The 24,828-nt window shown below is 44.8% G+C and overlaps 2 protein-coding genes and 1 long non-coding RNA gene across 3 annotated transcripts; all 3 read right to left on the bottom strand.

The window, feature by feature from the left end:
* Positions 1-5,200: 5,200 nt before the first annotated feature.
* tpbg1b (trophoblast glycoprotein 1b) lies at positions 5,201-7,849 on the bottom strand. Its single transcript, XM_004084904.5, has 2 exons — positions 7,433-7,849; positions 5,201-7,302 (listed from the first exon to the last, which is right to left on the bottom strand). The coding sequence occupies exons 1-2, from the start codon at positions 7,684-7,686 to the stop codon at positions 6,453-6,455; spliced, it is 1,104 nt and encodes a 367-aa protein (XP_004084952.2). The 5' UTR covers positions 7,687-7,849; the 3' UTR covers positions 5,201-6,452.
* Positions 7,850-9,402: 1,553 nt separating this feature from the next.
* tmem222b (transmembrane protein 222b) lies at positions 9,403-17,508 on the bottom strand. The gene is made up of 6 exons (XM_023960242.2): positions 17,265-17,508; positions 16,666-16,750; positions 12,945-12,976; positions 12,774-12,870; positions 12,501-12,631; positions 9,403-11,215 (listed from the first exon to the last, which is right to left on the bottom strand). The coding sequence occupies exons 1-6, from the start codon at positions 17,381-17,383 to the stop codon at positions 11,128-11,130; spliced, it is 552 nt and encodes a 183-aa protein (XP_023816010.1). The 5' UTR covers positions 17,384-17,508; the 3' UTR covers positions 9,403-11,127.
* An 810-nt stretch (positions 17,509-18,318) lies between these two features.
* On the bottom strand, positions 18,319-20,813 carry LOC144995555 (uncharacterized). The gene is made up of 3 exons (XR_013659112.1): positions 20,535-20,813; positions 19,774-19,816; positions 18,319-18,511 (listed from the first exon to the last, which is right to left on the bottom strand). It is a non-coding gene; the product is annotated as an uncharacterized LOC144995555 (long non-coding RNA).
* Between the last annotated feature and the right edge of the window lie 4,015 nt (positions 20,814-24,828).

Below are 24,828 nucleotides of genomic sequence, written 5' to 3'. Positions count from 1 at the left end.
ATCTTTCATTCATTCAATCATGCAAAAAATTAGTGCTACCGCAAATTTAAATGAATAGTAATGCAAAGTATGTTCATAGCCAGGAAAAGAGACCTGGGGGGGGGGGGGGGGGGGGGGGGGGGGGGGCTAAAATAAGGTCAGATTTCACTTGAGGACGTGAACCAAAAGAATAAGCTACAGATCAGTGTTTTTTCATTGATGGTTTTGATTTTGGCTAAGCTTTGTAAAATCCAGACTCAAATGTTTACTTTTCACTTGCACTAAAAGTGAGTTTAAATGTTGTTTGTTTTTCTTGACATGTTTCTACTGAAACATCTCTTTCAGTCGGTGGTGAGAAACCTCAGCTGCTTTGGCAACGCTTTTGTCCAAAGACTCACAGGTTTCTTACAATCCATAGAAATGGGATTGAAGTGTCTCACCTAAAGACAAAGTGACCATTGAGCCTGCGGTTTCCACTGATTGGCAAACAGCTGTTCAACAGCTGTTCAACCCTGTTCAAACAAATCTAGTTTCTCTAGTAATCAGTAGTAATCACCACTCCTGTTTTCTTGGTGTGGCCAGCACTCTGCTCTTCTCGGTGGTCTGCTGGGGGGCAGCATAGCTGCCAGTGACACAAAGAGACTGAGCAAACTGATTAGAAGGGCTTGCTCTGTAACCAAGTGATGGAGAGGAGGACTTTGAATAAGCTCGTAGCCATCATGGATAATCCGGAGCATCCTCTCCATCCTGTTCTTGACGGTCAGCGGAGCTCCTTCTCCGAGAGGCTGAGGCAGCTTCACTGTCACACCAACCGCTACAGGAGATCCTTCCTACCTCACTCCATCGGACTCTAGAACTCATCATCCATTTGCCGTAGATAAACTCTTCCCAAAGCTGTTATCTGACTGTTGCTTCCCTGATTGTCACTCATTGCTTGTTTGTAGTGAGCCTGTACACTGCAACAACCAAATTTTCCAAGCTGGGATCAATAAAGTATCTTTATCTTTATCTTATGGGCTTTTAGTATTTTTTAATGCTTGCTGTACATTTTGTTTATAATTTTATGCTTTTTAGGGAGGCAATTTTACCATCAGTCCAGGGACACCAGCTTTGTAGCTAACTCTGGCAGCAATGCTTTTCATGTGCAATGTCCCAGTCAAATAAATGAACAACCCCCCTCTCCCCTCAGGCAGGAGACTCTGTTCCATTCAGACCACAATCTCCCACCATAAGAACTGCTTTCCCCCCTCTGACATAGCCCACATTAACAAATAACTTAACATAGAAATAATTAAGTCAAGTACATTTGATTTCTTTCATTTGTATTTATGCTGTGTGAATATTTGCTCTTGTGATGTGAAATTCTTCTTTTATGCCTTACTCTAGCACCAATCACCGCAAAACATTCCTAGTTAGTGAAGGTCACACAATGTGTGTGTCTGTGTGTGTGTGTGTGTGTGTGTGTGTGGGGGGGGTCTAGGAGCCACCTCAACTGTCCCCTGGTTGTGGAGGAGCAGTGGCTCTACTCTGAGCTATCTGGATAACTGTGCTTCCCCTCCAATCTCTGAGGAAGCGCTCACCCCCCCTAAGGAGGAGGCTCATTTTAGCCACTTAGCCCGACCCCGACCCTGGCCGTCAAAAGAGCCACCAGGCACTTGCTTGCAAGGCTCAACTTCAGACCAACCTCTAGAGTGGACCAATCTGGTCAACATGATCAAATCTTGATTTCGTCGGGTCAGCTTTTTGTCTGGCTTGTCACCTATGATTTGTCTGCCATGGAAGACCCTACCAGGGCAGTTAGGCCTGGCCACCATGGCACCTAAAATTAGTAGAAGCTACCTCTCCGCCATATTAAGGTGGCGGTCCGTGTAGGGATCTGTGTACTTGCAGCTGAATAAGAGGAAGAAGGAGTAGTTCATGACTACCATATGAGCTGTGACTAATTTTTTCCATTATCTAAAAAAAAGTAAGTGGCCACATTTAATCAGAGAACAATTTGATCTCAAGTATTTTCTTGATTTTTTTGTAATATTGTTTTTATTTTAATTTATGGTACATTATCAAACATAATCACAAGCTTTACATCCAATTTGTACATGTGAACTAAAATAGAATAAATAAAATAGAACAGAGAAAAAACAACTAAACAATAACAAGAAGAACAAAAAGCAGATCAACCTCTACTAATCAGGAAATTAAAGAAAAGCCATCTTTTGATACATTTTTCAAATACAAATGCATTTTTATTTTTTATTTTTATTTTTATTTTAAATACTGAAGGTTTACAGAGTATTCTTAGTTAGTCTTGGTCATCCACAGATCCATTCTCCAAATTAAGACTCCTCAAAGAATTTTTTAGAGGACCCCACATTTCTCCAAACAGTTCCAACTTTCCTTTCCTAATACATGTAATCCTTTCTAATGGGAAAACTACGAGCATCTGTTTCACCCAGTGAGTCAATTTGGGCCACAAGTTCTTCTCCAAAACATTGCAATGGTTCTTTTTGCTTGTAAAAAACACATGTCAATCATAATTTGTTTGCTTTTACTAAACTTGGGATTTGAAGGATATATACCTGGAATAAACATTCGACAAGGCTTTGTTTCTTTTTTCGAACTCCTCAACTTTGCCTTTGAGAACACAGCACTCGTCCTCCACCGCGGAGACGCGCTCCTCAGCTTCTCCGATCCTGCTGGTGCAGTCAGCTAGCTGCTTTGTTGTTTCTTCCGCTGCTTTCAGAATGTCGTTCAGCTTGTCCTTAAACTCATTCTTTAGGTCCCCCACCGCCTTCAGGATTTCCTCCTTAACAAGTTTAAGTTCACTGGCCGCTCTGGCAGGAGTACGGGGCACAGAGCTAGCTTCTTTAGCATTAGCATCTTCCTCCACCGGACCAGCTGTTTCTTTGCTGGTTTTTGGCTCTGGAGATCTCCCGAACTCAGACAACTTCGACTGTGTAGCTGTTTTCCCCTTTTCCTTGGCCATCTTGGCATGAGTTGGCATTTTCATTCAATTAAAATTAGCTTCCTGTGCACACTTTCCCCAAATTGGTTAATTTGAACAGGATTTTGGCAAAAAAAATATCGGAGCAGGCTCGCGCACGTCTCTCTAGTTTGCGGCCATCTTGGGAAGCTCGATTTTAGGTTTTTAGTGGGACATTTAACCCCCACCCTAAAATAATCTAGTTTAGCTCACTAAAGCATCAGAAGAGGACGAATTAACACAGAAGGTTTGAGTATTTCCTCTCAAAAAGCAGGTCAAGGCCATTTGTAATGAACATTAGTGTGAGACGTCCAGAGGAGAGTCTTTATTTGAAGACTCTGGTTTTTCAATCAGTCCTTCGGTTAAGTTTGGACAAAGCAATTTATGTTGGGACGTTCTGTGAGGGTCTTCCCAAGGCTCCAAAGAACAGAAAGAAACATTTTTTGCTATTTAAACTTCAGCAGATGAAATGAGCCTTTGCTTCATCTCTCTGTCAGAGTTTGAGAAACGAGGCAGGAAGGGGTGGGGGTGGGGGGTAACATCTCTTTAATTGAAAAGTGCCTAACCTCACCCTTCTATAACAACCACAGCAACAACAAAACAGGACTTGTAACAAGTCACAAGGATGGAGAGACTGATTCATGGCCAGCAGGACAACAGAGCCAACAAGACGGCAGGACTGGAGCGTTGGCTCAGAGGCCCAGAGGAGGGGAGGTTGAGGGGTTCGAGTGGGGGCGCGACAGCAGCCTGCTCTTGGTGTCAATGCAGAGATCAATGAAAATGTGGTCATCTAGACTTCAGAGCTGAACTGCATTGTTGTGGTCGCATATTTCACATGAGTCTTTCTTCATCAGACATGGCTTTGTTGGACACATTTGTTTCTCATTTTCCAGAGGGCTGGGGACCCGCTGTGGTTATGAGCCAAGAGGGCTTTGTTTAAATTTCAGGATGCTTAAGAATTTCTTCCTGACAGGCGGACACATACGTCTACATGTGAGACAGATGGGCTGGTTTATACTGTTGAAGACAAATAACAGCCATTTGGTTTTGATGAACTTTGTGGAAGCATGCACTGAAACTTCAGCATCGTAGAGTTTGTCATTTTCTTTATTTCAAGAAAGAAACATTTCTGCATTCCTGATCAAAAGTACTTTTGGAAAGCCTCAAAAATCTGATTTCCAACCCAAAATAAGGTTATAAAAAACTCTTTAATCAGAACAAAAGCCCATCCTTCCAGCTGTAGCCCTCTTCAGGAAAATGGAATGATGCATTGTTGGAGGATGAAGCAGGAAAGAAAAGAAAGTCACTGGTTAAACAGGGAAGACCTCTGAAAAGGAAAGTATGGCTATAATGTCAGAAAAAAATAGACTTCCACTGCTACTTATTTATTTGTTCCACCAGCTGTGTGTGCACGCTCTGCATGTATGTTTGTGTGCATATTCTGCATGTGTGTGTGGTCATCTCGCACTGTTCCAAGTGTGAAGAATGAGGGCCTGCTGGCTGTAATGAGCAGACGTTCGTTCCTGTGGGACCAGGTCTGCTTCACATACATCCATCCAGGAGCTCAGTGATGAGGTGAACTGCTGGAGCCTCTTCTGCAGCTTCAGTGCGCTCTGGTCATCGTGACGGGGAACGGGAAACTTTGATGAACAGCATTCGGAAGTTGTGTTTGAACATGGAACTGGAATGGGTGAAGTGTTCATTGTTGGCAGAAGTTTGCCGAGTTCTTCAGAGGAGGCTGCTTTGATGCCACCGTGTCTCTGCCGTCATCCCTCTGACTCTTGTGGTTTCAATTCCTCACAGATGTGGAGGCAGATTTCCAATCACAGCTATTAAACCCGTGAACTGGCGCCAAGGTCTTCCCAGAGACGAGGAGTGTATAAAATGTGAAGCCTGAGGGGAAAAACACCATGTGTGTACGATTTGCAGAAAACAGTGACATCTAGCTGTTAACGTTTTGTTTCCTCCAAAGAAAGCCCAGCAGTGCAAGAAATGGTTTATGGGAGGAAAAGTGGGAATACATTCCTGATATTTGAATCAAATCTGCACCCCATGCAGCCTGAAACACTCCTGCAGGAGATCATTCACATTTTAACAAGCCTCTCTGTGGCACGGGGAGTAATGGAGAACGTCTGTTTCGGGGATCTCTCTTCATTGCCTTCCTGCTGAGACGTTCTCGCACAGCCGTCTGCAAACGCGGCATGCGTCTTTCAAACGGGCAGACTCATAAAAAGGCAAACACACAGAAAGCCACACTTTAATGAGTGAAAACAGAAGGAATGACATGCAGTAAATAGTTTTTCTCCTCAGGAAGTGGACAGCAGTAACCCGTGCAGGGTCCTGCACACAAAATAAAAGCTCCTCCTGGATTTTGCTTCCACCGGCGATTAGGAGGAACAAAGACACTGAACAATAGTCAGACCACGTCATCAAGACTGAATCCCATCACACGCCAGCATGATGGCAGTCCGCGGGGCAGAAGGAGCATCAGCAGGACTGTTGGGGACCATGGAAGCAACAGTGAGTCTCATGGTTGAAGCCAGGTCCAGACCATCATTTCTCTCATTTCACTCCAGCTAAAGTCTGCCATTCCACATGCAGGACGAGCCGCTGAAGGACTCTGGTTTAATACAAGGAGTTGATCTAAATCCACAAGCCCCTCATCTCTAACAGGTTCATAAACAGAGGAAAACAGCTAGTTTCTCCTTTCAGCCTGTTGGAATCAGACGGCCACAGATTCATCACTGTGACCCTCAGGACAGATTCTTACAATCAGAGTTTGTTTAGACATGCGAATCACACATCAGATTTTTGAAAAAGCTTTCCCCAAAAGGAAAGGGTCATGGAGCAGGAGGCCGAGCTCCTCCCTGGATCTCAAGAGGAGCTCTGAAGGAAATGCGTCTGCATCTTATCAGGAGAAAAAAGGGGCCTAAACAGAAAAACCTGGACAGACTTTTCCTTCAAATTGCCCCCGGAGCCGCTGTTGTCTTCCAGATGAGTGGAGGGGCGGGGCTGCTTTCAGCGGCCTCAGCCTGGCTAGGACTGCTTCTCATCACTCTGACAATAAAACTCAAGGAGTTGAAACCAAATGTTTGAGGGGGAAAAAAGGGGGAAAAATAAAGGAGCTGAGGCTTCCGCTTGTGCTGACACCCCCCTTTCTGATCCTGCAGCCAATTCTCAGGGCAGGGCTTTTGGCGCCTTAACTCCTCTCTGCTCCCCGGGGCAGCGGACCAGAAGGAGCAAAAGGATCAAAGATGAATGGCTGTCTGTCTGTGCTTTGAATTTGATTGCACCATTGTTTGCTTCTGCTGAGTTTGGATCTGAGCATCTTCTGCCTGATTCTGATCCCAGACCGGAGACCTCAGGCACTTCAGGGTGCATGCTCCAGTCAAACGTCTGCAGGGAACCATTTTCACAGACATTACAGTACACCTTTACATTCCACTCTGCATTACTGCATCACATCAGTCAGAGAGCCAAAGAGGATGTCTCCTCAAGCGTCGGCGCTGTTGGAGAGCTGCGATAACCTGGGATCAGAGTCCAGCTCAAAGCGGTAGTGGTAGCCCTCCCAAACCTCCCTGCAGGCGTCCCGCATGTCGTTGATTCGCTTCTTGATGCCCTTACGGTTCAGGAAGAGCACGAAGAGGAAGATGAGGCCGATGAAACCCAGGACTAACCCCAAGAAGACGTAAGACGTCTGCAGGGCCACGTCTGCCTCCGGGTCCGTCTGGTGACACTCCAGAGTTAGTCTGCCCACAGCCAGCAATGAGGTGTTCCTCATGGCGGCCGGGAAGGAGCACACCAGGTCCTCTGCGTCTGCCACGCGGTTCTGGGAGCTGTTGAGCCACAAAGCGAAAGGTTCGATTCCACACGTGCACGTTAACGGGTTCTCCCTAAGGAAAAGTGTCGCTCTGGGCAGGGAGTCGAACTCTCGCAGAACCTCCTCTGGAAACATCTTGAAGGCGTTGTGAGTGAGGTGGAGCTCCTGCAGGCTTTCCAAACCAGAGAGCGTGGAGTTGTGGATGGCCACCAAGGAGTTGTTGGAGAGCAGCAGCTGATGCAGGCTGTTCAGGTTGGAGAAGATCTGAGATGGCAAGAAGATGAGGCCGTTGTTAGAAAGATCCAGAACCGTCAAGCTGCTCAGGGAGCTCCAGCGGAAAGAGCCGGCCAGGTCCAGCACCGCCGAGTGGTTGTAGAGGGCCATGCTGAGGTTGAGCTCTCGCAGGAACTGGTTAGGGACACTGAAGGCTTCAGGGTGGATGACGGCCAGCTGGTTGTTGCTCAGATCCAGAGAGCGGAGTCTGTGGAGCCTGGAGAAGGTGTGGGACTCTAGCACGGAAATCCTGAGGAGGAAGTGAAGGAGACACGCTTGAAACTGTGAAGTGTCCTAAAAAAGACACCAACAAGTGGACACAAGTTCAGAGCAGCTTTACCGTTGAAGGGAAACTTCTGTCAGACTCCGGAAGCCCGTACCTGTTTCCGCTCAGGTTGAGGATGGTCAGATTATCCAGACCTCTGATCGACTCCGGACCGAGCCGGCTGATCTGGTTCCCCGTCACGAACAGGCTCCTGGTGTATCCGGGGATCCCGGCCGGGAAGCTGCGCAGGTCTTTGGAGACGCACTTCACGGTGAGCGCCATCTCCGAGCACTCGCAGCGCTGGGGGCACGGCGCGCAAACGGAGCCGAGGAGCGCGCAGAGCGCGAGGCGGCGCGCCAGGTCCCGCATGATGCCGGGGGGAGCACACCGACGGAGAGGTGCAGGTGAGGGCTGCTGGAGGCGCTCAGCCGCTCCGGGACATCCTCCTCACGCGCTGTCCCAGCTGGGAATGCGCCTCCACCTCTGCGTCCGCGCGCGCAGAGTGTTCGGGAGGCTGGGCTTCGCTACAATCGAAGGGGGGTTGGGGGGGGGGGGGGTCGCGCCAAACCCCAGACTTGTGATCCTTCACGGCAGCAAAGCTGGGGCTCTATGGAAGCATTTTTGTAGCATAATAAAAAATAAAAGTCATTTTCATTTTTAAAATGAAGCTGCATTTTTTGACTCAAAATTAAAATGAAAAAGCAATCCTCCAAAATACTTTTTCATTTTCTTCTTCAACACTGCTTATTCTGTCACTTAATTAAAATGTTAAAGAAAATGGTATTTGACATTTCATTTTAAAAAAGTTCTCTGGTAAATGTGTAGCAAAATTCATTTAGAAATGTCTTATTTGACTATTAAAATGGATTAACAGAAATGAAAAATCAAAACTTCAAAATGCTTTTTCATTTTCTACGTAAAAACCGCTTATTCTGTGTCATAATTAAAAAGAAAATACAAAGAGGGGATTGCATTTTCATTTTAACATCCACCCTGCGAATAGTGTCGCATAATTCAATTCTCTGGACTAAGAAGCAGCATGGATGGATGATGTTATGATTGCTGTTATGATTATTATTAAGGGCCTGCTCGCTCATAATTTTTTAAATCCATGCGGTCGATGCTTTTTTCTTGGGTGCAAGGACCCGAAAGACGGGTTAGCATTAGGCTAATACGTGCTAAAAACATTAGCCGTAGAGGAACTTAAAACTCAGTGTAGGCAATGCCCAACTTAGATGTAAATATGTGGGAATTACATCAGCGTTTATTTTGTTCTGGACACCACTGGAAACACAAATTCATGTGATGTTTAGAGTTTCTCAGATCTGCGTAGCAGCACTTCCGCTGTCTGCAATCTGGAGCTTCGGATCGCGGGCCTCCGCGCTCCTACACTGCTCCTAACATGTGTCTGTGAGCAGCCGGACACACGGAGGTAGCACTGACGTCATCGCCCCGCCCCCCCTCTGGAAATGCTAAGTGGAATTGAGAAATGCAACACTTTTCATTGGGTGGATTTGAAAACACATTTTGGAGGACTGCTTTTTCATTTTAATTTTGAGTCAAAACATGCAGCTTCATTTTGAAATGAAAAAGCATTTCTGGATTTGACTTTTCTTTTTAATTCTGCTACAGATTCGCTTCCATAGAGCGCCGCTCCTCCCCCAACAATGAAGCTACCAAGGCTCCTCCTGCAGGATGGAATGGGGAGCAGATGAGGATGATGTTTGGGCCAGCATCATCCTCATCTGCCCCCCCCCCCCCCCCCCCCCCCCCGCACAGAAAAACCGCCGGAGTCTCTGCTTTACTTTCAAATCTTTCCAGGGAGGGGGGAAACCGCTGTGCATCTGGCTTTAGTGTTAGTAATAAACGGGGGAGGGGGGCACTCAGACAAAGTTCAGATGGGGGATGGGTGTCAGAATGTGCCCCCCCCCCCCCCCCCATGTCCCCATGCTCTGCAGGAGTGGCGTTTTCCAGAGTCAAAGCCTCCTGGGTGTGAATTCCCACATGTGAGGATCATCAGAGAAGTGGAGAATTCCTGAAGAGGAGGAGAAGCTTCACCAACTTCAGACAAGAACAGCAGGGACCTTTTCTTACAATAATAGAAGTTTATTGTTGTTACAACACAGAATCCTGAACATTCAAAGTTCCCACAGTCACTGACAGGATTCCTCAAATTCCCAGCAGCCATGTGATCTGCAGCATCAAAGTCCTCTGGGATTAGAGGAACAAAAGAGTTTGGAGTTGGCAGACGGCTGGAAGTATCTGAGGATGGTGGCACTCATAATGGCATCCCTGCTGGCTTTTGTCAACAGGCTGAATCGAGGCGACCGCAGGTCTCCACATTCCCCAACCTGAATCCTGGATACAAGGCACTGCAGCAGGACGCAGCAGGAAGCAGCAGGATGCAGCAGGACGCAGCAGGAAGCAGCAGGATGCAGCAGGAAGCAGCAGGAAGCAGCAGGACGCAGCAGGACGCAGCAGGACGCAGCAGGACGCAGCAGGAAGCAGCAGGACGCAGCAGGACGCAGCAGGAAGCAGCAGGAAGCAGCAGGAAGCAGCAGGAAGCAGCAGGACGCAGCAGGAAGCAGCAGGACGCAGCAGGACGCAGCAGGACGCAGCAGGAAGCAGCAGGACGCAGCATCTTCCACCTTCTACTGCATTCCCGACTGCTGCCAGCTTTACAGCAACAACCAGGATGCAGGTTCCTGCTCGTCTCTGATGGATGCAAAGCTCTCCCTGCACTGAAACAGCTCCAAATATGTCTTTAACCAGCAAGAAACCCAGCAGGTAATGTGCAGACATAAATCCAGCTGCTCATCCCCCATGAAGACAAACTCTTCTTGCATGCACAGACGCTCATGCATGCACAGACGCTCATGCATGCACACGCCTGCTGCATGCACTGCAGTCACTGAACCAGCAAACACGGAGAAAAGGCATTACTGTAAAGGCGGGTTTCATGAAGGGAAACGGCTGTGGTGTGGCCGTAAACAATCAGATCCGTGTCCTTTCCATGGTCATGTCGCTGAGGCTTCGCCGTGACCTCCATCTTGCCTGCAGATCCTGCAGGCAGGTGGTGAAATAAGCTCAGGATCCAGGCGACCTGCTGCTTCTGCTCAGACCGGATCAAAGACGCCACAACACGTTTCCCAGTTAGCAAACAAAGAAGGGATTTGGGTCTGCTGCCGACAGCCATGGCAACGGGTTTGGAGCGCCAACCATCATTGGGATTCAGCATTTCAGGGACGACCTCCCAATAGCTGAGGAGCTGAAGGAGCTCTGCACCGCGGGGGCCGAGGTAACGTTTCTTCTGTTAGGCACGACTTCTAAGTTTGCTCATAAAAAGACAAAATGCTGGAAAGACGACAATCGAGTTTGGGTAGATGGGTCTGATGTGCAAAAGCTCACATCGGCACTGATGAGGTCACTGTCGTCATGGAGACCTGCAGATAAGCGCCCTGAGGCGGAGCGCGAGCAGAAACCACGCCTCAGGAAAACCCGTTCTCCTCAAAGATGCAGAAGAAACAACCGGCTCTTCAGCTCCCTAGTGTGGAAGAGCAGAAAAGAACTCACAATCATGTGAAAAAGGCAGCTGAGAGACGTAGAAAAAGGGCCTCCTGGAAGCTCCGACTGCTGGATCAAACTACTAGACACATCAGAACATGAGAACAAGGCCTGAGAGTCATTCTGTTCAGCTGTCAGGTGGAAGGCTCCATCTTCTTTGTGACCAACAGCTCCAACACTGAAGAAGATCTTCTCCAGCAGTCTGTCATATTGAAGATGGTCCCACCGAGCTCCCCCCCCCCCGGGTCACCGGAGGTTCAGGGCCAGAGCGACGGTGAGGACGACGCCCATGAGCATCATGAAAGGCAGCCAGGTCTTCAGGAAGCCCACACAGCTGCAAGAGGAGGAGGGGGAGGAGGTGAGAACACAAACACCTTCATCGTTAGCCGCGTTTCCATGGGCAAAAGTAATCGGAATGAACGCCTGATCAGAAAGAAAATGCGTCATGTAAACGCGCCGTTCAGAATCCTCTGCCCCGATCAGACTCGTTCGGATCAGAATTTCTTTCCGATGGAGATATGTGGGTTATAGCGATGGTTGGTCATGTAAACGGTCATTCCGATCGTGTGTCACTACTGCTCTGGTTTACGTCACGCATAGACGGTGTTTCACTGAGAGAAAGCTTTGGAGCTCATACGGGACCGACCAGCTGCTCTGCAGACGCCCCGTGAAAAGCGCCGCTCCGCTCTCGCCCCGCTGGCTCTCCCCTCTCTTTCACCCCTCACGAGGGAGATGCGGGGAAAGTTCAGCTGGATTAATAACTTTGTGTCTGAGGGGAGGAGGGTGCTTTGTTACGTGTGCGTTTTGTTGTTTTGTTTTGCGTGGGAGAATTCAGACTGCAGGCCGTCCCGCCGCTCTGGGTTAGCGGCTGCAGGACTCAGGAGGAACCGCCAGCTCACGTAGCTCACGTGGATTTGTGTTTCCAGTTGTGTCCCGACAAAATAAAGACTGATGTTATTCCCAGACATTTACGTGCAGCCAAGATGCAGATTTCAGCGTTTTAAGGTCCTGGATTTTGTGTCCATCAGGCTGTTAGCCCGTGTTTATAGCCTGTCCTAACCCTTCTTCCAGCAATGATCATACGGATTAAATATAACGATGAGCGAACAGGCGCTTCATACTATTCATGACATTAATAAAAGCACGTTTGGAAGATCGTCTCGTATTACGGAGCTGCTGCATAAAATAAATGTCTGTGGCAGCGGTTTGTTTACAACGGGACCCATTTCCTCATCCGGGTGATTTAACACTACTGCGCATGCCCAAATGATTCATTCCGACCGAAAGAGTGAGCCATGGGAACGTTTGTTCTAATCGGAAAGAGGTTTTCTGCTCCCATGTGCACGGGTGAATTTTAACCCGACCATTGATCCCATCAAGATATTCTGCCCATGGAACCGCGGCTACTATCTTATAGCAACTCAAGAAGCCAGTCTGCAATGACCACTTCAGAAGGTTCATGATGCATCGGCTTCTTCAGGGAGAACTTCCACTGAAAACCTGATCACTGTAAGCGTCACTGGATCCACCTTCCTTCTGAGAGGAGGTGCTCCTCAGCTCAGGTCACAGCTGCATCACTGGGTCGACTCAAAGCAGCATCCTGGTGGTCTCCAGCTTACCTGACATGTCTCCCGTGGATGAAGGTGAGGAGGCAGAGCTTGACCATGTTCCATGAGGTGCTGTTTCCATACCGCATCAGATTCAGAGCCATGGCAACGTGGGAGTGACAGTTATCACAGCACAGGTTGTGCTGGGAAAACACAAAGATGAAACCTCACTGAGAGCTCCTTCCACCTTTAACGCTGTCCTCAAAGTGAGACCAAGACCTTCTGGATGTACTGGACTCATCACAGCAGTTGGATGTGTGGTTTAGAATGTGGAGAACTGGTTACCATTCTGTGCTTGTACTCCTCGGAGGCGTCGCGCACCGCCGTGTCCCAGGCGTTGGAGCCGCTGGCGTAGACTTTGCTGACGTCAAGGATCCAGTACCTGCAGACACACACAGACATCATGGCGATGGCCACCATGCGTCCTCTCTGAGCCTCCAAACGCTCTCCTCTTACTTTGTGGGTCGGCCGAACGCCATGTTGTCTTCCTGCACACACAGAAAATTCAAAAAGGGTTATTTTCATTTGAAAGGATTTTTGAAGAGGTAAAAGTAGAACAGAATTTGTTCAAAATCTATTACCTGGAAATACCTTCATAGTGATTTTCAAAGGTTTAAACAACATCACATCACAACATTTCCATTCTGGCATTAAAATGTGTATACATACACACCTATACACACACACCACATTTGGCCCCCGGGCCTTGAGTTTGACACGTGTGTTCTAGAGCTTGAAGGCTTTTTTTAACACCATGTGTCAGTCTCTCCAGTCTCCAGCATAATAATTTAAGTAATTCATCTTTGTCATGTGCTTTATTGATCCCAAATGATTCTTAATTCTGTCTGATAAAGTTATGAACAGGATAAATGATAAATCATGTAATAAAATAGTTACGAAGAACAGGGGGGGGATTATATCAGTTCACTTCCTTCTACTCCATTTCAAATAATCTTTGATTTAATATCTAAATATCCCAAGTTTGATACGTCTTTGAATGAATGTAGAACTGATGATTGTATTGTTTTGTGTGTGTTATTCTTATTTGATTGCTTGAAATCAAATCAAATCAAAAATCTCCAAAGCTAGACATGTCATCAATTCTTTCGCCCACACTGCTGCCGAGTGTGTCCATAGTCGATGTCAAATGTGGAGGGTATTTACCCAACAGACATCTAGACCAGTGTTTTTCAACCTTTTCTGAGCCGCGGCACACTTTAACCTTAAAAAAAATCCCGCGGCACACCAGCATCCAAAAAAAAAAAAAAAAAAAAAAGGAGAAACTCATAGTCTGTATTGATCTACAGCCCCTCCCTCCACAATCTCACATGCATTTTTGAGATAATTGTGTCAGAAAAAGCTGGAAACTGCAGCTGTTTTTTTCTAAAAGATGCAATAAAAGTTAAGTTAGAAGATTTAAAAACAGTTTGAAGTGTGTTCGTTGGTTTCAAGACGTTTAACAACAGATCTTGTGCGCTGTCAATCTCATGACCCAATGCATCATGGGAGATGTAGTGCTTGACAGAATAGCGTCTCTGAGCTTCATTGTTTTGTTCACTTGTTCCACGGTCTGATACCGGATTCTGTGGAAAGCTACACCGCTAAAGACGAGCTTTAGCTGGTATTTTTGTTGGAACTGAGAGACTTTACGAGCTAAATCGAGACAAGGAAGTGAAGACTTTAACCACTTCTGATTGGTCAGACTGATGACATGTGATTAACCCCCCCAAGAATGATTGGTGGAGACAGTTAAAGGGACGGGACTTTTCCAAAATACAGCCGAAGCTGCAGCTGAATCAAAATGTCTTTAATAAAATAAAATAAACGTAGAATTAAATAAACACAAAGAAAAAGTAATTTTAAGATCTTTCATATTCCTAACTCCTCAGTGTTTTATCAGGGCCTGTTTGGATGAACAAAGAGCTGAAATCCTGGAGATGGAAAATGTTTTTAGATCAGTTAATGAGGGCAATTTCCCACGGCACACTTGACCATCTCCCACGGCACACTAGTGTGCCGCGGCACACTGGTTGAAAAACACTGATCTAGAACACAACGGAACACCACTTCCAACTGTATGAGCAGCATATCCAGTTACGCTCCTCCAGAACTGCATCACTGGGCATTCCCACCAGCAGTGGATTCAAGTCCCTTTGTCCACTTTGCACTTAGCACAGATGTCTGGAATGTCTGGGATTATGCGGTTAGGGCCGAAAGTCCCGCCATCAGTCATTTGTAATCACAGGAAGTTTAAACTCTGTCACAAATATTTAGTCCTCAATCAGACAGAAAAATGCAGCCTTTCATGTGTGAGATGAGGGCTCTGTGACCATGCAGAACCACAGCAGAACCACGGCAGAACCACAGCAGGACCACAGCAGAACCACAGCAGAACCACGGCAGAACCACGGCAGAACCACACATACAGTTGTCTACATATCCTGGAAGAAATGATGATTTCTTGGTCATTTTTCAGAGAACACGAGAAGCTGAGTTTACATGGACAAAAGTCATCTGAATCAGAACAGAAATGTAAACATGACAATACTCTGCCCCATCAGACTGATCCGGATCAAAATGTCTTTCCGATGGAGATAGGTGGTTCTGCCGACTGTTGATCCGATCGTGGAGCATAGAAACAGTTTATTCTGATCGTGGGTCACTACTATGGGTGTGACGATAAACACATCACTGCACGGTTTTTTTTAAAAAACGTTTTTGTTTTTAAAGTTGTGCTTATGGTGCGTGATTGGAACTATAATAAACACCTTAAACACATGCATCTTTGCTGATAATTTACTTTTTCTGCTCGTCCTGTGTTCAGACTTCAAGGGTTTCTGGGGAAAACCTTTTATTACTGTTCTCCTTCACTCCCTCTACGCTGCACGCAGCGGCGCTCCCTCCACACACACACACACACACACACACACACACACACACACACACACACACACACACACACACACACACACACACACACACACACACACACACACACACACACACACACACACACACACACACACACACACACACACACACACACACACACACACACACACACACACACACACACACACACATTCTACAACAGAATTTTCCGTCTTGCGAGGAAATACGATAAATTTACTGCGTTCTAATTACTAATTTCCATTGTATTCATTTCCATTACAAGCTTACGTTCTTGAGTGACCGACACGGCCGCCCACCGGAGGATTTTGTGTTGGGGGGGTTTATTACTGTTCTCCTTCACTCTGTAACACCAAACATGAACGTGCACTGTTAGATTTCCATGAAATTCACTACATGTTTTGTTTGGGAACTATTTTTTGCAGCGTAACGTTACGTGTCTGTATAAACAAAGGCGGAGCCTCCTGGCCCGCGTTCTTCATGGGTGTCAGGCTTCATGGCTACCAGAAAGGTGACAAAGCGTCTGCAGTCTGTTTATTACTGGGTAATGTATAATATTCTGAGAAGATGTCTGTACCAGAGAGCAGCTAGAGAGCGGTCCGCTGCAGAACAATCAACACGCACCACCAACACACGTGTGTGCTCCTTCCTCCTACACACACAGCACGCTGACACACACACATAGTCATTCTACAACACCTATATAGTTAGTTCATTAGTTAGATAGGTAGTAGTTAGTTGTTACTGTTATTTGTTGATAAAGAACACTGCGCTGTAATTGTATTCATTTGCGACGCTTCCTTATTGTACATCTTGAAACATCCACACTTTTTCAGATAGACCTGAAGTCATTTGTTGCTTTTTCTTTGGATCCCGAACAATTTTTCTGTCAGTTGTGGCAGAAATGTTTGTGACCGTGCTTTGGTTTCAGCAGAACCCTCACTTTCCACTTCTTCATCAACGTTTGAGCCCTGCTGACTGGGATATCTTCTTCTATCCTTGTCCTGCTTTGTCCAGTTCAGTTCCCTTTTCCCGTAGATCTGTTGACAGCTCTTTAGCTTTCCCCATGACTCCGGATCCAGAAGGGTCAGTGCAGCACTGGATGAAAGGTTGCAAGCCCAGAACCTCCAAGACCTTTTGTGCTCATTGGTTACAGACCAACGAGTCTAACATCTTTATCTTTTAAAGCTTTCGAAGAGAATCCAAACAAACTTGACATGAAAGGAAATCCTCTTTTGGCTCTGTTTACCTTCCAGGTGTGACTCACCGAGACAAAGTACGGTCCGGCGAAGTCCCGGATGATCCCGCCAGAGGTGCAGATGCCCATGTGGCCAATGAAAGGCAGCAGCCATCTGAGCCGGAAACAGGAAGCTTACTGACAGGCTTGTGATGTCACTTCCTGACAGGTAAACATTTATACCATCAAAATGCAGTGACCCGCCTAACTGACAGTAAAAATAAACTTTTCATATTGAAGCAGTTTAATAAATGTAACTTTAAAAAAAACAGTTGTATGCAAATAAATCAAACTTCAGAATACTGTAACAATCTAATACCTATATGTCTAGATAGTATTCAACAGAGGAGAGGAAAATAACAAAGAATAATTAGGTTTCATAAACTGATGTTTTGCTTTGTTTACTTGGTTAAATGTGTGTACTTCTCTGTAACACACTCATCTGTAGGCAATCCTGCAAGTCAAGCGGTGAGACTTCATTATAAAGTGTTGGTCAGAGTTAAACCGCGTAGAAACTGAATCTGAGGAGACAGACTCAGCGCTGACTGACCAGGAAGCTCCTGTTGATGACGTCAGTCAGCTAGCTAAACCAGCAGGTTCCGCTCTGACCCACAGCGGCCCGAACTCACGTTAGAACCGGGATGGGGGTCCAGACTATGCAGTACGGGAAGCGTCCGGCCTCCGGGTCCACCTTCTCCAACGCTATGTGGTAATTTTTCATGCTTTCTGTTTCAGCATCAGCCGCCATCACAGCTGCGGAGCAGCATTTGTCCGTCGGTCGCAAAAACGCTCGTTTCCGTTTCCGTTTCAAAATTAAAGTATAGTTTTTCAGCCATGAGCTGTTTGGCTTCTTTTTAATAAACGACCGTACAAAAACGACCGTTAAAAAGGTTTAAAGCAGGACGGCGTAGAGTCCTGAATATGCCAGTTTACGGTTTGATACAGGCCACATGTAAATGTGAGAAATAACCTTTATTTTGAAAGCTTCCACCGGAAAAGCCTTTATCATTAAACGAAACGATCTGTTATGAAAGTTATTTTAATGCAAAAGAAAACTTCCGGGGTGGCAACAAACACAGTTTTTAATAATATTCAGATAAATCGATTCTGTTCATTACATTTGCTATAGGATGGGCGTGGAAGAAATCTCTTTGAAATTGAATTATTTGTTATAAAAACAAACCTTAAAGTTACAGTAAAAGTCGATTTTCTACACTAAAATACAACTTGAACCAAACTAACAAAAAAATGAAAGGAAAGTCAGATATAACCTCGGCTTGCAACGCCATCTCTGTTAAAAGAAAGAAAAAAATGGTCAAACTTCAAAAGATGGTCAAACGAAAAGTACAATAAAAAATCTCTGCTAACAATCAGTTGGGCATAAATTAAGTAAATAAAATTGTCTTTTAAAGCCACAAAAGAAAAGAACCAAACAAGAAAAGCTGATGTTTGGATGAGAGGAGTAACATCTGAGTATTTAACGAGACAGTGTTTGTGTTGTAGTTCTTCGTTCTTTCAAAGAGCAAACACATTTCACTGTAACTCTGAGGTCCTTCTGCAGGAAGAACCAAAGAGGCTGGACCTCTGTCCTCAGGGGTCCCATTAGATGTGCTGGATGATGAAGTGAGCCAAGGGCAGAAACAAAGTGCCGAGCGAAAGCAGGAGGACACTGGTAAACGAATCCGCTCATCGTCTGGGAGCTGAGGGAATTCTGTGGCCAAATGCCACCACGGCGCCTGCTGAGCCACGCCGCCCAATTAGGCCTGAAAGATGTGCTGCTGCTGCTGGAGAGCCTGGAACATGGAGACGCGCTGTACTGCTGTCAAAGTTCAGACGGCCAAATGCCAGGAAGCCTGAGAGGCTTCAGCTTCACCGTCTGAGGAAAGTTAGGCAGGCAGCAAATGACGGTTCAGTGCAGAACTTTACAAGGGGAAACATCATAATCTGTTTGTTTAGTTCCTCTCATTTTCTGTTATTCTTTTTAATATTTGTGAAAATATGACCACATGTGTAAAACTTTCTCTAAAGTAAAAATCCAGTGGCAGAGGAAAGGAAACTTTCTTCTTTTCTAAATGTCAGATGAAGGTTTCTTTTAAAAAAACTGTCAGTGTTTAAAACAGAAAAACAAAATTCCTCTTCGTTCAGGTAAAAAACTGAACTTCTTGATAAAATGAAGATGAAGAAAACTACTACTTTTCAATTTTCCAAATGAGCTGATGAATTTATCAGAGTATAATACAAAGACTGGGTATTTAGAATTTATGATAAATCTAAATTTTCCCCTTTACAGTCCGTTCTTTATTAAGAACAATATGTCTTCTTGCCTTACGCAGCAAACATTAAGTTTAAATGTTATGTTGAGAAATCTGAATCATTTTATTTCAGGAACATCCAATTAAAACAACATTAGAAGAAAAGATGAGAGCTTAGACTACTGCTTGAACCGGGGGACTTGATGTGGCGAATGGAGAAGTTTAGAGGAAAAACCAAACCATAAAGAAAAACACAACATGCTGCTGAGCTGCATTTGAACCTCACAAAATGGGGGATTGCAGTTTCAGCTGCACTCTCTGAGCCTAAGCTCTGTCAGGCTCCAGACGTCTTCTAGGTGTTTGTTTGTCTGACGTTTTTCATTCTGGAATCTAATAAGACATGTTTATAAATGTGCATTATTAAAGAAATCTTTTTCTCTGCCTAATTACTCACTTTGTGCTGTAATAAGCCCAACAGCACCGCTGTGTGGCCACGATGGGTAACTGTTGCTCTGAGATTGTTTTATTTTTTTCATTTTTTCCCCCCAGAAGCATTTCTGTCTAGTTTTAATCCCTGTTTGATTCCTGACGTGAATCCACTTTTTTAAATGTTTAGTTTCTGGAATGAATGTTTCATGCTTTGGTCTTTTTTGATCATCCACAAACCCATTCATTTTTTGGGAGGTTGGACATATTTTCCTTTCAATCCGTCCATCAATGAAAGATGGAAACATTTTTCCTCTTGTTCAGCTCCTCGCCTTTTAGTTGTCTGTACATTACTGGATGGAGAAAACATTGAAAAAGTTCCAGGATACTGTACAGAATGAATTTAGCTAAATGAAAACGTGGTTTGATACAGCAGGGATCCAAAGTGTTGGCACCTCACATCAAAGGTAGATGTAATGTTCATCCAGAAGCCAATGAAGAATCTGCAAAACGCATCAGATACAGATGAGACAGTCTTGTAAGATGTAAAAAAGGCTTTATTTCTACCACTTACACTTTGAAAATAAGAGAAAACAAGATACGTGCAAAAGTTTGAGCATCCTGCAGAGTTATTACCTTGGACTGACCCGTTTTACAAGTATTGCAGATTGTAAATGCTTTTGGTACCTGGCCAAGAGTCTTTTTTTCTATCACTAGTTGGCTTCTTTATACACACAAGGGTTACCTAGGGTGCCCAAATATTCCTAAAACTACATTTATGGTTTTTAGTAAACGAAGCAAAATGTCTTGATGCTTCATTATATACGGACAGAGTCGAAATACTGAGAACAAATGAGTTTCTTGGTGTTATGATTCATGAGAATTTGACACAGAAATCCTGTGTAGATTAGCTTGTTACAAAATGTGAGAGAATCTTTCAACCAGAATGAATGTTTTTATTGCTTCATATTTGATCTGCTGTAGTGAAGTTTGGGGAATTCTCATTGATCCAGTTGTTCTCCTGCAGAAGGGAGCAGTGAGGGATCATCAATTACAGTGGTTGCAGAGATCCTAAAAACCCTGAATTTCTACAGAACAAACCAACCTTCAAAAAAGATACTAAAGTGTTTTAACCACCCACATCCAAAACAAGGGAAGTTTCAATCAGAGGTGCCAGTTTCTGGAACACGACAGTGAAATCAAGAAAGCCTCCTCTCTGACCTGCTGTTCTGGCTCTCCAGTAGTGTTGTGTTGCATTTCTGTTGTACCGCTTCAATCTCAAGTGATAGGAGTTGCTGTTTGAGGCAGTTGGAACATTGAGCTACCGGTTGCTTGGCAGTTAGCCTTGATAGTGGGTTTCGAAGCATCCATTCACTCCACATTCTCTGCTTCAACCTCTCTGAGTAGGATCACTGAAGTAGCAGCCACAGGAGTTGTTCATTTGTACATAAACAATGAACTAATCGAGGTGTGACATCACGCATAGAAAATGCCTCTTGTGAAATGAGGTCAAATCCATCACCATTGCTTTCTGATAAGAGTACCGCCATTTTGAAACCAGATGACAGTGATTGATAGTTTCTGTGAGTCATAGCTGAGTCATCTCATCAATGGCAACCTGTGTCGCCAAACAGGAATGAACTTATTTTGAGTCCCCACCTCTTCAACGCGTTTGCATTACCTATAAAATTGTGCAAACGGGATTTTTGAAAATAAATTTGCTTAAAGGAAACACATCAATTTAGAAAAAAACTTGCATTTATCCAAATACAGATTTTTGCACTTGGATGAGGGGTTTTTTCATCCATCCATCCATCTTCCTGCATTCCTAACTCAGAGGCGATCCTGCGCACTCGCTGGGTTTGAAAGCCATGTTATTTCCAATAACACACTCATCTCCTTACAATTCAACAGCACTGGAATTAAAGGGTGCAGTTTCAGTTCTGGGTGTTTTTTTTCCTGTATTAACACATAGCGGTAAAACATGCATGCTGGTGTGTTTTGAACTGCTGGGACCTGCTCTCATAGGATTTTTATTTGTTTCTTTAAAAATTCTTTATATAATTTTTTTTGATAACGTCACTAATCCTTCTCTGTTTGCCCCCCTCCCTCAGCGCTGAGGACCCAGGCGTCACTCCTGAGGTTATGGTGGGGGCCTTCCCTGGTTTGGAGTGACGTGTCCTTGGGTTGAAGGGTTCACGTGTGTGTGTGGTCTGCATCACGTGAGTGGGGTGACTTATAGTTTTTGTTCAAAGGGAGCCTCCACCTTCCTTAGCAGTTCAGGTCCTCAGAATTCTGTTTCATGGTTTTGGTGTGCCTGTATTTTAACAATTTTTTTATTGGTTTTAGAATTTTGTAATGGTATTATTTTAACTCTGGTACCCTCGTCTCCTGCTTTTGCGTGCATCCATCGAAATTCCCTCCAGACCACACGTCGGAGGCTGAATGTTGTTGTTGGTTGCACGTATTCAAAATTAAAGTCCCATCAAATGTCACACACCTAGATGTGTGACATTTGTTCTCCACATTTGACCCCTCCCCTGGGAGAGCGGTGAGCTGCAGACATGGCTTAACCTGAACCATTCCTCCGGGTCCGTGTGGCCAAGAAAAAGGTTCAGCACTGGCCACTCGTATTTAGAAAACTACGTGTGAAAAGTCCCTTTGATGAGCCAAACTAGCATGCTAACACCCTCTTTAGCTCCCACTTCACACTTCCCTGCCTGATTTCTTTCTATTAAAATGGGATGACTAACCAGCACAAGCTGATTCCTCTCCATCATAACATTTTGCTGTCATCATTTTAGCACTTGATTGTGAACATTGCGTCCCCTTTTGTGATTCTTTGTGTTCCTGTTCGGAGTGTGTGTCGCGTCAAATGTCACATGACGGCCAACCCAGTTATATATTTCGATGGTGCATATGATTTCATGCTACTAAACAGTGTCCTACAGCAGTTTGATTTTACGAGGAAGAGGGCAGTTCTGCTCCAAATGTACTATTTAACCTGTTTTGATCTCTTACCTTTTCAACTAATGTGGTCCTCTCAAAGTTTGCAGTGGGAAGGCCTCATCTGCCACAAAGACACGGGGAAAAGTCCCTTTGCTTTGGGGGGCCTTCAGGACAACACTTGGGACAGTGTTGTCCTGAAGTGTTGGGGCTCAATAGTTTCAGTGGGGCAGTGGACTGCAAGTCCTGTGCACTGCCCCAGAGCAATTAACAGTCACCAGACAAGAACTAACTAGTCTGGCTTAAGGGTGGGGACCTGGTAACTCTTATTGGGGGGAGTAAGTGGATCTAGTAATGAAAAGGTTTTTGTCTGAATCGCCCTTAGTCTGGCCCGTCTCCCAGAACCAGTTTGAGGTGGAACACCACCCGGGTACCGGCTCCTAGGATCATTCGGGCACACAAACCCCTCCACCACGTGATTCAGGGAGGGGATGTTTATCAGTCACTAGCCAATCCTTATCAATTACTGTGGGGAAACCGAAGAACTCGGCTTTAATTTGGTTCATTATCTATATATTTTGGTGACGGATTTTTATTTATTTATGGATTTATTTATTTGTTTGTTTATTATTATTAAGGTATTATTATTATTATTATTAATATAATAATTATTAATATTATTATTATTATATTATCATTGTTTATTTTAATTTTATCATTATTAATGTATTATTATATTATATATATTATTATATAATCGATTTGTATGTTTTCTTATGACATTTTTTTTTAATCATTATTATTATTATTATAATGCCCCACAGCAGTCACTGACCTCAAGGACCATATTGTTTTCCCAGCCTGTTAGCCTCTAATTCACTTTATAAAAGCTCTTTTTTGAATCCAGGGAAAGCTGGAGCACCCGGAGAGAACCCACTAATGCACGGAGGAAGACAAAACTATTTCTGCACATAGAGAGATTTGTGCAGAAAAAAAACTCACTTCCAGACAACTAACTATCCATCCATCCATCATCTTCCGCTAAACGTCAAATTTACATTCAGTTCACGCCCTGAACCGGAAATTTATTTTTATTTTTGTCTTTTTCTCTCAGTTCACGCCCTGCTGTCGGCTATTAGCAGTCAGCTGTTAGAATGTTAATAAAGAAAATAATTTATATCTAACATTTTTATATAATTCTTCTTTTTAAATCAGACCTGCCTAAATTATAATTATAATAATAATGGACTACATTTATCTGTGCTTTTCCAGACGCTCAAAGTTCTTCCAATGTTTTCATTCCTCCTTCACTGTCGGTGATGGTATCTATGATGGATGGGGCCACTGACAGAGGTGTGGCTGCCAGTGCACGCCTACGGCCCCCCTCACCATCACCGGGACGTTCATACACGCACACAACAGTGGCACCACACTGGAGGGGGAGGGTGAAGTGTCTTGCCCCAAAGACACAACAGCGGATGACTGGGGGTCAAAACCGTCTTTGGTACGGCCCCCTGATGCTTTCTGAGTGCAGCTCTTTGTTGGTGGAACCTGCTGGTGTTTTTCTCTCCTCCAACACAGGCTGATGGCTGATGGAGCAGGAAGGGCAGCTCTGGCTGGAGCTGTTAGAGGGGGCATCAAAGCAGCTTTTGGTGGATGTTCTGCGTGCTCTGAGGCTTTGTCTGTCCTAGCTAAGTGTTCAGTCATCTGCCTGAAGTCCTGATATTCCTGAGACAGCATCATCATCCCTTGGTTGAGGCTGATGACTTCTCTCTCCAGAGCCTTTTTGTCTTCATGCAGAGAGGAGAACGGGAGAGTCAAGTCAGAGTCTTTCTCAACCCCCCACAGTCTCTAAGCATGTGGCACATTTGATGTTTGAATTTCTGAATGCTGCTTTGAGGCGCCCTCTACAGGCTCCAGACAGAGCTGCTGCAGAAGACTTTCGTGCTCCAAAAGCAAGTCAGCTCGCGTTGGAGGAATCTTCTAACGTCAGAGAAAAGACCGGCTGGTTCCACCAACACAGAGCTGCACGTGCAAAGCATCAGGGGGCCGTACCAAGGAGCGGTCCTGGAACCTGGCAGGTCTAGGGCTTTTAAGAAGGCTAATTTTCACAGCCCTCTTTAATAAAAAAAGAAGAACAAAAGGTCCCCCAAGTCAGGATTCCGGCTCCACAACAACAAGGGAACTTTTTCTAAAGTTCTTCTTGCAGTTGTGGACGTCATCAGTCACTTCCAGGTGATCGACGTTGGGACAGAACGAGTGACCCTGCAACTCCACCTTTGGTCAGACGCTCCACAGTTGATCATTCAATCTTCTGTCTTCAATGAGTCTCTGACTCTCTGGCTGAGAGAGTCCTTCATGATCCATGCAATATACAAATAAATAAGTCACTATCACCTTTACTCTTTTTTTAAACTTAAATTTTATTGATTTTTTTGTCAAACAAAAAAAAACACAAACTAGCATAAAAAAATAAGTCAAACAAGTCTAATAATAAGAAAATGTTAATAATAAAAAATAATAAGAAAAAAGAAAATAAGAAATGACAGCGGCCATTTCAGAAGTGTAA

The sequence above is a fragment of the Oryzias latipes genome, chromosome 11 (assembly GCF_053564925.1).
Source record: "Oryzias latipes strain Hd-rR chromosome 11, Olatipes_Hd-rR_3.1".
NCBI lineage: Eukaryota > Metazoa > Chordata > Actinopteri > Beloniformes > Adrianichthyidae > Oryzias > Oryzias latipes.
The sequence above is the reverse complement of the archived record's forward strand: the minus strand, read 5'-3'. Positions and strand labels throughout refer to the sequence as shown.